General features: G+C 46.7%; 1 protein-coding gene across 3 annotated transcripts in view; it reads left to right on the top strand.

Annotated features, from left to right (window-relative positions):
- Nucleotides 1–2,171: 2,171 nt before the first annotated feature.
- flncb (filamin C, gamma b (actin binding protein 280)) overlaps nt 2,172–11,960 on the top strand; it is a 61,168-nt gene continuing 51,379 nt past the window's right edge. The window contains exon 1 of one of the 3 annotated variants that reach the window (XM_064342516.1): nt 2,172–3,146. In XM_064342516.1, coding sequence (XP_064198586.1) covers nt 2,768–3,146 — 379 coding nt within the window. In that variant the 5' untranslated portion in view covers nt 2,172–2,767. The remainder of the gene's footprint in view (nt 3,147–11,960) is intronic. The other 2 variants (XM_064342514.1, XM_064342515.1) reach the window with 2 other exon arrangements.

Below are 11,960 nucleotides of genomic sequence, written 5' to 3'. Positions count from 1 at the left end.
TTTATTTGCAAGGCTTTAGAATGTTGGTCACGAATGTGAGAAGACACTATTTTCCTCGACAAACCAGATGGAAATATTCCTTTCCTTGAAAAATGATGGGGTTTATATAATGGTGATATTCGATGAGGAGAGTCATTGGATTCGACTCCATTTGTAAGGAATATGTAGGCAAACGACTGTCTCTCTGAGATGTTATACACTTCACATGACTGCAACTTTGTGAATAAAGATGATAAATACTTTCCTAGCAGGGCAATCCTAGCTTGCTGAGACCTACACATACAGTATAAGAGTGTCAAAGAATATAAACAATTTGGAGAACCATTGAAAATCTTTCAAAAATCAAGGTTTGTCCTGATTAGTCAGTAATGAAGTCCACATTCCCATTGTAAATATGACTAATGAAAAATAGGCAACTTTGCTTTGGAGCTTAAAAATATCATCAGTTACCCTCAGGCCTTCACCCAGGGTCCAGTGATTACTATAAAAGATTATGAATGGTCCTCGCAATGTTAAAAGGAGCAGTGACGTACTGAATGGAGAGTGAGGGGTATATTTTACACTCCTAAAAATTGCTTGCGGCTCTGACTCAGTGGCTAGGGGGGGTCTAGAGTTAGAAGGTGAGGTGAGCCTCAGGCCCTATTCTGGGGTCAGTGTTGTGCGTCTGACATGAGAGTGTCCCCTCGGTCAGAGGTGCCACCATGCCTGGGTGAGCTCACCCGCCTAACGACCAACTGCCACACGGGAGGAATGGAGGGTCTGAGCGAACAGTGGGCCCAGTGATCTTCACTGGGAACACACAGAGCTGGACAACCAGAAAATTCCCCATCTCGGTCCTTCTCAAAAAACAAAAATAAGCTTTTTATTGAAAGAAAAACGATATTTTAAGATACCACATGTACCACTGAAATTCTCCCTCTCGCATTATTCCCTCCCTCCATTGGAATTTTTGGTTTGAAAAGTACACTATGGGCATGACATTATGTTGTCATCATACTTAAGATGATAATAAAACTGCCAAAGATACTGAAATGTTTTTGCTGACCTACAGTAAATTATTGTCCATGTTAATTTACAAAAAAAGTTGTTTATTAAGGATTTCAGGAAACTTTGCTTAATATAATGAGGCCTGCATTTTACCTGGAGTCCAGCTATGGACTCAATTTCACATTAAAGTATGTTGCTCTGACCTTCTTTCATATTTTAACACATCATTTTTATGTAGGTTTGCACTGTAGTTGCTTTTTCTTGTTGTTGCTGCATCAACATACGTAATCTCTTATTTAGTATGAAAATATAGTATATTTTGTCATGTCTGAAGGTTATTCTTTCCAAACAGTTCCCTACAAGCACACAATTACTAAGGGTGTTTTCAAAAGACACAAATTAACTAAGTACACCAAAACAAATATATCCAGAGTCCTCAGCACTGTACTAATTATAATACACCCTAATTCAAAGGTTTTCATGCATTTCATGGGAATATGTTGAATAGAAATATCTCATTACTGAGGAATGTACATTTGTGGATTCTTTCAAATAGGATTTTAAAATAAACACAAAGGATCCAACATGAGTAAATAGGATGAGTCATGTTGCATACTGTTCTACTGAGGTATTTCAATAAATCGTAGAGCAATGAAGTAAACATACTTGGTACATGTGTTGTTTACCACCTCAGGTTTATGAAAAGCCACATCTCACAAAAAAAAACTCCTATCTGCTTGTCTCGTGTATTATCACATCATAGTATAATAAGCTAAGCTTCCAATTAAAAAGACAATGCATGATCTCACTTTTTTTGGGGTTGGGGGGTATATAATAATAATAATCATAATAATAATAACAACAATAATGAAACGGTAATAAATTATTTTTATTATTGTTGTTGTTGTTAGTCACTTTTACAGCGTTTAACGTACTCCCTGTCACATACTACACGTGCAATAATTCAAATTGCCCACAGCACAGTATCCCAGATCTTGATTTATTTGGTGCGTCACTTTCTTTTCCGGGATCAATTGTTAACCACGCTGGAGCCTCAGTCACTTCACACGTTTGCAACTCCAGCCCCCCAAGCCGAATTTGGTGCGCCTAAAAATAAGGTAAGCTGTCCCAACTGTTGGGGGCCCAGCCAATCGCCGTCTCCGTTATCCTTAGTGCCCAATCCTGCGTCGTATCATTATCGCCGTAGCATTAGACAAGTATCTATCCTAAGTTGTATATGGTCATAGCAGGACATTCCAGGGAATCCAGGGATCTGACGTGGACTGGGGGGGTCTTCGTTCTTTTTAAACTCCTGCTCTGTCTTTAGTCACATATGCTGAACAAGTCTCTCATCGTCCACTCTGCGGCTGTCTTACAGTTTACCTCCCATGCTCACCCGGCAGGAGAGTCTTCAGTCTCCAAAACGTATAATCTTCTACTGAGCCAATCTGTCCATTAAGAAGCGGCCTCCACATTTCACACGATATCGCCAATTAAATTTTGACGGACTGCGCTGGAAACGAGAAACGGATTTTTCAATTCATCACCGGCAGAAGTGCTAGTTTGACAAGCCAGATCGTAACAAGTACACCCGAAAGACCTACTATCAGTCACTATTTCCCCCCCCAAGAGGCTACTTCCAAGTTTTGAATTTTTTCACTGCAAGCGTGTGCCTGGCACTGACCTGCGAGAAACTTTTTTTGCGCTCCCCCGCGTGTGGTAAATTTCACACACAGGACTCATTGATTGCGGTATAAAAAGGGGCACGGAAACTAAGAACATGATGAGCAATAATACGTACTACGACCAGCAGCAGCCGCCTCAGTACTACCAGGGCTCCGATAACGGGGAAGAACAGGACGAGGAGATGCCGGCCACAGAAAAGGATCTAGCGGAAGATGCTCCTTGGAAGAAGATCCAACAGAACACCTTCACCAGGTGGTGTAACGAACACCTGAAATGCATGAACAAGAGAATCAACGACCTACAGAAAGACCTCAGCGACGGGCTCAAACTAATCGGTTTGCTGGAGGTTTTGAGCCAAAAGAAAATGTACAGAAAGTATCACGCGAGACCCAACTTCAGACAGATGAAACTGGAAAATGTATCGGTCGCGCTGGAATTCCTGGAGAGAGAACACATTAAACTGGTGTCGATAGGTAAGTGATTTCCCTCGCCTAATTCTGGGACGAGTCTCTGCATTTTTAGCGTTAAAAGAAGCTGACATTTTACTCTAATGTTGAAGCAGGGGCGCTTCCTAAGAACTGGTTAGAGGGCGTCTTTGAGTCAAGAGGACTGTCTGCGAGCGTTGTTTCACGAATTAACTTTATAATGAATGAAAACTATATACAAAAAGTATTACAAAACTGTTACTTGTGCATTTAAATATTCAAGTGTTATTTTTGACGCGATATTTTAGTTTGTTGCTTTGTTTCCGATGTATGGGGACGTGTGGAAATTCATTATCCCGTTGACTCACTCCGTGCTACCAGAACATCCTGCAAAAACCGTCTTTCTGTTCACGAAACTGTATGTTGACGCATATTATGTTCGTCGCTACCAATAAGTCGGATTACATAACATGACAAATTATATGCAGTAGGCTAATGTGGCGAGGGTAGCCTATTACTATTGAATTCCGAGGGTCTGACGGGCGGAACAAAGGCTGCGGTTACTGTCCTGATTGGGATATCGAATGGGAGTGCGAAATGCGCACGTTCCTTGGCACGCTGGTTTTTTTTTAGTTTGACATTGAATAATTATTATTAATATCAATTAATTCCTCCAAGTTGTGAAAGTACATTTTGCGGTTCTTTCGAAAATTGCATCAACAAGTTTATTTAGACTACAGCAGCTACACATTTAATCCTGCATGTACAATATGTCACATGCAGGTATGTCACAAAGGAATATACACAAGAGTAGATTGTAAACAGCTATACAGAGCAAGTAGCTGAAGTAAATACGTACTTGTACATAACCAGTAGGCCATTATAATTCCATTTTTATGCATACAGTGTTGCTGCCTTGTGAATGCTTGACAGTCTGAGAGGAAGGGCAACTATTCAGAAGTCAAGTACATCCACACGCAGTATTTGAGATGCAGAGAGTGTGTAATAGGCCTAAATGGTACATTATTGAGCGGTAAAGGGACAGGAAGCTGTGTATTATTCTATCGTTAAGGCAAGCGAACCGGAACTTCGGGGTTAGTGCTCTGTACAGTCAAGCTGGTGATGAGAGGAGTTGTGCTCTTCGCGTGAAGAACTTTCACATTCTTTAATTGAAGGCGTAGCATGAGCGCGAGTCATCATCATCATCATCATCGTCGTCGTCGACATCATATAATTCCTCGTTGCTAAAATTATTTGTGATGTCACCTTTTTCGTGATAAATTAATCCTAAAATTAATCGTGTCTCCAAAGATATTCATACCTGCCAGCCTATTTACAGAGGTGTCCTCATTTCAAAGCTTTGAAACTCTTAAGGATATCAGATGCACTGCAGGGTTTCCTCCACAGTATAGTGAAGCTGGCCCCCTTCATCTCCACAGGGATAACACCACTGCTGTCATCACGTGAACTCTATTCTCTCTTGTCAATTTCATGCTCACATTTTGACTGATGATAAAAAAACAGTTACGTTTATTTCAATTCTAGATTTTCTGCATTTCATCATGTTTTATATAGCCTAACATATGTTAAAAAAAAACAAAAACATTTTTTTGGGAAAATATTTTGGGTTGAAAGGTATGGACATATGTTTTCCTGCTATTCTTAAGGTGAGAGCTTCTTTTTTCTGAAAAGAAGAAGAAGAAGAACAAATAGGTACAAGCGCCATTTATTTTTACTACACTCCTAGATGAAAAATATGCATGCCCAACTCATGAATGTGTTAAACGGCCCTGTTATAACAGTAGTTGATGATGGACAGAGCCTGTGGTAAAACCGCACTTGCCTTTTTAAACTCTGGGAAAACCCGCAGAACCACACTTGTCAGCAGTTGCAGTGCATTGTGGATCACTTTCAGCCTTGACGAGCCGCTGCACTCGTCCCAGTGCACTGCTAATGTTTCCTTTGGTTCAGATCATTGTGGAAAGGTGTACAGAACTCTGCCAATTTTTTTTGGAGAAGACTTGAAGTATATGTATATATATATATATCTCTCATTTATCACAGTGTGGCCATTTTGACTCTCACGAGAAGCTACAATTTAGTAAGTTCAGGGAACCCTGGTGGTGCTCACGAAGTCACTCACAGCTTACTTTACTGTGGGAGTCTCACTGTCCGGCTCCCTGCCAAAAACGCTCTCCGAATGTTCCCGAGACATTGCGCCGAACGGGATGGCCCTGATTGCCACGTTGCTGGATCACTGTGTGAGCTGTGTAGCCGCGTACTTGCATGCCACCTGCATAAGAACGTACACTTCACCAAGTTAGCCGAGCTTTCGTGTCTGCACGTGTCGGTTTCATGCTATGTAAATTAAAAGCAAAACCTTGGAAATTGAACTGAAATGGTAATGGCGCATTCACAACTGCAGCCACCTCTTTTACAGCACGCGAGCACGGTCAGACTACCCCCCGCTTCTGGGGGGTGTTCTCTGTCCCAACGCATCGACTGCGGGCTGCTTTTTGTTCTGAGAGAATCATGAGTTCCATTTGCAGTTTACGGCGTGCTTAAGTGTTTGCTTGTGTAGTCAGTCCAATGTAAAACATGAGCGGCATCTTTCGCTGATTCACTCCAGCTGCAATTACTCGGGCCTGGCGCTTATAAATCCTGCCGGGATCCTGATGCGGAGTGCACCAGGTGCTCAGCCAATCAGAAGCGCCACGACCGTGTGCAGCCGATGAGGAAGAACGAGGATTCGAGGCCCTGTTCGGACAAAGCTGAGCCGAAGCAGCGGCTAACCGTTAGCGCGCGACTCGGGATGGCACGTCGAGTCCACTGGACGGTGGAGTTTTCACAGGGCGGCGGGGTCCGGAAAAGGGGACAGGTTTCGCAGACGCCGAGGTCACGGTGAAAATGTCTGAGCGAGGCGCCTCTCGTACCGGTCACCCAAAGCCACGAAGGACCGGAACGACTTGAAATTCCGCAGGGCCCTGCTAATTAGAAAGATGGAGGAGGAGAGGAAAGGAGAACGGGGTTAACAGAGAGGGGTGGGGGCGGGAAGCTCCTCTTTTTAACTTCAACGTGAGGACTAAGGAAACATGAAGCATGCTGGGAATCAAGGCAACCGGGGGCTTCAGTCCATCTTAGCTCGTCGCTCGCCTGTACGCTGAACAAATTAGCCACGGTGTTGAGTTAGGTCTGCTGCTGTCAACACGACAGGAAATCGCAGTGTGGTGTAAAAATGTCGGCGAAAATATTTCAAACAACTCTTCTGAACGAAACTTGATTTAGGGGATTTTTTTTTAGCGTAAACATTATCTTTATGCTAAACTTAGTGGAAACATGGATACTGTGGCGAGGGATGAAATTAAAGATGGGTAAAGGGGTATGTTAGTGATCGACTCCTCCTGTTCATGTCTGTTCTTCTTCTTCTTCTTCTTATTATTATTGTTATTAATAACGGATGAGGGGATGGAGGGCCTTCACCTCCAGGAGGACTGTTAGCCTCCACAGCAGGTTTTAAATGATTGTCACCTGATGTCCCGTCAGTGTGTACCCAACCATAATGCATTTTGGGAAAATTGGGTCAAGAGTGAATCAGCCGATGCGCTGACTGACTTTGGCGATACAACGGATCTTTCCAGAAGGGCAACTGTCATGGATTGCTCAATGTGGGGCTGAGTGTCGGGTGTCAGGAGGCCCGGAAAGCCACCCCCTCGTCCTCACCCCAGACACTCTCGCCAGGAAACGAGTCTTGGGAGTTTAAATGTGGCCATGTTGCTCTGGGGTTGGGTCTGCTCCAGGAAATATGGCCCTCCACACCCATGTTTTCAAAATGTGCCAGTCACTCCCTCTCTCTCTCTGTCTCTCTCTGTCTCTCTCTCTCTGTCTCTCTATCTCACACACACACAAACACACACACACACGCACATACACATGCACACAACCACACACACACACGCACACAAACACATGCACACATGCACACAACCACACACACACACGCACACAAACACACACGCACACACACATGCACACAAGCACAAACACACACGCTCACAAACACGCACACACACACGTATGCACACAAACACACACACACACACACACACACACAAACATACACTCAAGTAATTGAACTCATGATTCTCACACTGCCTTCAGTTTGTTTGTCAGGAAGTCCCTGGTTTAGAGTACTGGAGGTACAGAGTGTGGGGCAGGGGGTCTGCTGGTGTGTCTGTGTCTGTCTGCGTGAGGTCAGAGTGTGGTGGGAGGGGCCAGTCAGTCCGTATCCCAGGACAACCAGCTGACGGACTGACAGCTGTCCGGTGCACGGTTCTTCTGCGCCCCTGAGCGAGTGATTGATGAAAAGACAGCTGGACCCTGGGCTCTATCCAGCAACATTTACTCAAAATAGCCCAGGGACCCGAAGTGGCAGTAAGGCGGGGAATCAAGAGAGAGGGGTGCTGGGGGGGAAGTGCGGGGGGAAAGCGAACAGAGGGGTCAGTGGGTTTTGGGGGACTTCAGCAGGGACTCCCCAATAAGTTACGGGCCACTTTAAAGAACGGACGACAGTTTAAAGCTAAAGGTGGTCTAAAAGCTACTCCCTCCAGGAAGACACTGATAGTGGAACGTGGAGTCAGAGCGTGGGGTTTCCCCTGCGAACCAGGCCTCTTGCGTAGCCTCACGTGAAGATGAATGGGGGGTCTCTCTCTCCCTCTGGGACCCCGCTGCGTGCTCTTACTCACGCTAATGTGATTCTTGGCCAGGGAGGGCGGAATAATAGCGTGTAAAAATTGCGGGGAGATGACAACGTCTGAGCCGAGCGGCTCGCTCTCTCTCTGTCTCTCACTCTCACTCTCACTCTCACTCTTTCTCCATCTCTCACTCTCTTTCTGTGTGTGTGTCTCTTGCTCTCTCTGTCTCTCTCACTCTCTCTCCAGCTCTCACTCTCTTTCTGTGTGTCTCTCTCTCTCTCTGTCTCTCTCTCATCACTCTCTCTCTTTCTGTGTGTGTGTGTCTCTCTCTCTCTCTCTGTCTCTCTCCATCACTCTCTCTCTCTCCATCTCTCACTCTCTTTTTCCTTGTGTGCGTCTCGCTCCCTCTCTCTCTCTCTCCCTCGCTCTCTCAGACATAACGAGGGAAACAGAGCGGGAGAGGGACGGCTGGAGGAAAGCTCTGACTGGCTGCTGTGTTTTTTTTGTGACTGCAGCACGCCCCTCCCTCGCCACGCGCTGTCCGTCAGTGTGAAGGCGTGGCCATCACTGATGTCTCGCACAGCTCCCTTATGCTCTGAATAATTTTTAAAGAGAGGGAGAGAGAGAGAGAGCGAGAGAGAGACAGAGAGGGACAGAGAGAAAGAGAGAGAGAAGGGGACTGAGAGAAAGAGTGAGAGAGATGGAGAGAGAGACAGACAGAGAGAGAAAGAGAGAGAGAGAGAGAGAGAGAGAGACTTCCCCCTCAGAGCCCAGTAAAGACACTGAGAAGTTGAAACTGGACAGGAAAGGCACAGCCACTCGCTGCTTTGACTCTTCAGTCTAGACATCATGTCAGTCCTCCTTAGCAGCTGTGTAAAAAATGGATCTTTTTTACAACCCACCTAATCCCACCACTGACCATCCAAAATTCCTTTGTAGTCCTCCAGACAAACACAAGGGATCTTGATTTTATTGAGCTTTTGTGTTAAAATGTCAGCTTCTCATCGTCAGCTCAAAAAAAAAAAGGATGCTTATCTGCGTCCAGGTTTCTCGTCTTAGCATAAAAGTACAGTAAAAATAGGCATTGGTCACACTTCCTGTTCTCCTTTAAAGGTGTGCCTGTTTTCTGAATCACGGAGGTACTTCAGGAAGACCGATTTGTCCCGGCATGCCGGGGCTCGGACCGTTTCTCTCATGCGGGAAAAAAAAGTGCCGTCTGACCAGTTTCAGCTGCCTCATGTCTTTACTGGGCTCTGAGGGGGAAGTATTTCTCCCTCCCTCCCTCTCTCTCTCTCTCTCTCTCTACCTCTCTCTCTTCCTCTCTCCCCCTCTCCTTCTCCGTCTCTCTCACTCACTCACTCGCTGGACCGTTATGACGGCATTTCTAATTGCTACCATGTGTCAGGAGCAGTCAGCTCAGAGGAATGTTTCGAGCAAAGGCCAGCACCCCCCCCAAAATCACCAAGAATGAGGGACACGAGCGAGGGAACCAAACTGCGTTTAGAGCAGAAACCCCCCCCCCCCAGACCCCGGCTCCATCCTGTTAGTATTTTATTATCTTTTCTTATTTTGGGGCCTTTTCCTGTCAAGGCTGCTGTCAATCATTGTGCTTCTGAGTCCATTTCACTTTTCGACGACATCACCTTCGGGCTCCGAGTCCGATCTCGCCTTCCTGTCGCAGTTTATTTTATTTGAAGTAGAGATATTTTGACGAGGATGAGACCCCGGCGCTCTTATACAAGCGTCGGTCTGTGTGAGATGTCGTTGCCCGTGGCGCTGACGGGGGTCACGCGAGGTCAGGAGAACCTTTATCGCTCCTCGTGGAGGAGAGAAAGAGCAGACCTCCCTGGGCGCTGGGTCATGATGGAGCCGCTCCTTCAGTTCAAAGTGTGCTTCCCCTTCGTTCCCTCATGTGGACGGAGTTGGTCTTTAGCAAAACTTTACAGAAAAAATTATAAGATAGTGTAAGAAAGGTGTACTTTCTCCAGAATATTAAGTACAACTTTCTTACACTATTTTATCATTTGTTTCCTAAATGAGATTGTCATTTGATTTTATGGCGAGTCATTAATGGGAATTCGTCATTTGTTGTCCTTCTCTAACACTTGGGGGGAAGGCGTTATTGTAGGTTGACATTAATGTATAGACATGCTTTCATTATCACTGCTGAATATGGCAGGTGAATATGAATGATTCAGCCATCAGCACTGGTTTGTGAAATTGTCAAATTACAAAGCAGGGTTTCCCCCAGGGACGTAGTTAGTGGAGGGGGGGGGGGGTGCCTCAGAGGGTAAGCAGCAGTGGTGTGCTTCACATGGTATAGCCTGCATTCGACCTGCTGAAAACACGACTGCATGATGCCAGTTTTGTTAAATAGCACCACCATGCTTCCCCCCCCCCCACTTCCATTGATATTTGGGTCTGACAGTTTTATAGATTTTTCTGTAATATTTACGGAGGCTAGGCGCTCGTGAATTCAGCAGAGGCGCAGCGTATCCTGGGGCAGAGCATGCTGGGATACCTCAGTGGAGTTATTATCACTCAACGGTCGACTTCACAAAGAGCGTGCGCGGGCCGCTTGCCACCGGTGGATTAAATTTGAACCCGGCGATAGAATACGCGCGGGGGCCGGCAAAAACCGGTAGGAGACGTGCGCTGTGTGTGTGTGTGTGTGTGTGTGTGTGTGTGTCAGGAGAAGCACATGTGGCCCTGGCAGAAAAAAACGATGATGTAATGTGGAAGTTTCGGGTTCTTCCGAGGTCAGCCGTCTCCTCCGCAGGAAAAGTTTATATAGCAGCGCTCCCGCCGCGCGTCTCTCCTCATGTGTTGGTTTATAGTCCTCCCTTCCCTTCCCTCCCTTCCCTTCCCTTCCCTTCCCTTCCCTTCCCCTCCCTTCCCTTCCCTTCCCTTCCCTTCCCTTCCTTCCTTCCTTCTTCCCTTCCCTTCCCTTCCCTTCCCTTCCCTTCCCTTCCCTTCCCTTCGCTTCCTTCCCTTCGCTTCCCTTCCCTTCCCTCCTTCCCTTCCTCTCCCTTCCTTCCCTTCCCTTCCTTCCCTCCCCTTCCCTTCCCTTCCCTTCCCTTCCCTTCCCTTCCTTCTCCTTCCCTTCCCTTCCCTTCCCTTCCCTTTCCTTCCTTCCCTTCCTTCCTTCCTTTCCTTCCCTTCCTTCCTTCCTTCCCTTCCCTTCCCTTCCCTTCCCTTCCCTTCCTTCCCTTCCTTCCTTCCATTCCTCATTCCTTCCCTTCCCTTCCCTTCCCTTCCCTTCCCCTCCCTTCCTTCCTCCCTTCCCTTCCCTTCCCTTCCCTCCCCTCCCTTCCCTTCCCTTCTCTTCCCTTCCCTTCCCTTCCCTTCCCTTCCCTTCCCTTCTTTCTCTGCCTCTGGGGCTTCTTATATTCCCACACACCGCAGACCTGAGAAACACCTCAGACACCCAGTTCATGTCCGGCTCCTTTAAAAGCTGTGACTGACAGCTCGTGGCTGGCTCACAGAAGGACGAATCGTGATGTCATCAGCGTGAGACGGCCAATTTTATTTTACGTCGATAAAGCGGTGAAATTCTCTGAAACTGATCTCGTAGGTGGAAATGTATGCCAGACGTCTGGCCAAGAACACCTCCTCCGTGCACAAAATGATGTCAGTTTTTGCGACACAGACACGGTGGTCTCAGACAATGATGCGTGGTGCAGGTGGCAGGGAGCGTTTCCGTTTTCGGGTTTGTGTCCCGCCGCGTAACCTCGCCTTCTCATGCGGCGTAGGGTCATCCCGCTACACTGGACACGCGCAGGCCTGTGGCGGAGAGACCGTTCTGCTCGCGGTGGGAACGTCACAGCTTCTCGGTGACCGTGGCGGGCGAGGGTCGGCGACCAAGTTCGCGACCTAGTTGCTGGTTGCAAACACCAGAGGAGGGGAGGGACAGGGTGGGCATGTCTCAGCGAGTGACACTGGCTCCTCCCACGGGCTCGGCCTGCTGTGGTGCAGTCCCCCTCCCCCAATGAGCCCTCCCTCAGCCATTTCAGGGGCGTCCCATACAGCATACACAGTAAAATGGCCAGTGTTAATTTAACTACAGTATAACAGAGTACAGTACATATGAGCCCAATAGGGACCATATGTACTCTGTTAGAGTTGATTTATCACTGAACATTTTACCGTGTACAAAGTTATTATGACGTCC

This window comes from Anguilla rostrata, chromosome 7, assembly GCF_018555375.3.
Source record: "Anguilla rostrata isolate EN2019 chromosome 7, ASM1855537v3, whole genome shotgun sequence".
NCBI classification, from domain to species: domain Eukaryota; kingdom Metazoa; phylum Chordata; class Actinopteri; order Anguilliformes; family Anguillidae; genus Anguilla; species Anguilla rostrata.
The sequence above is the reverse complement of the archived record's forward strand: the minus strand, read 5'-3'. Positions and strand labels throughout refer to the sequence as shown.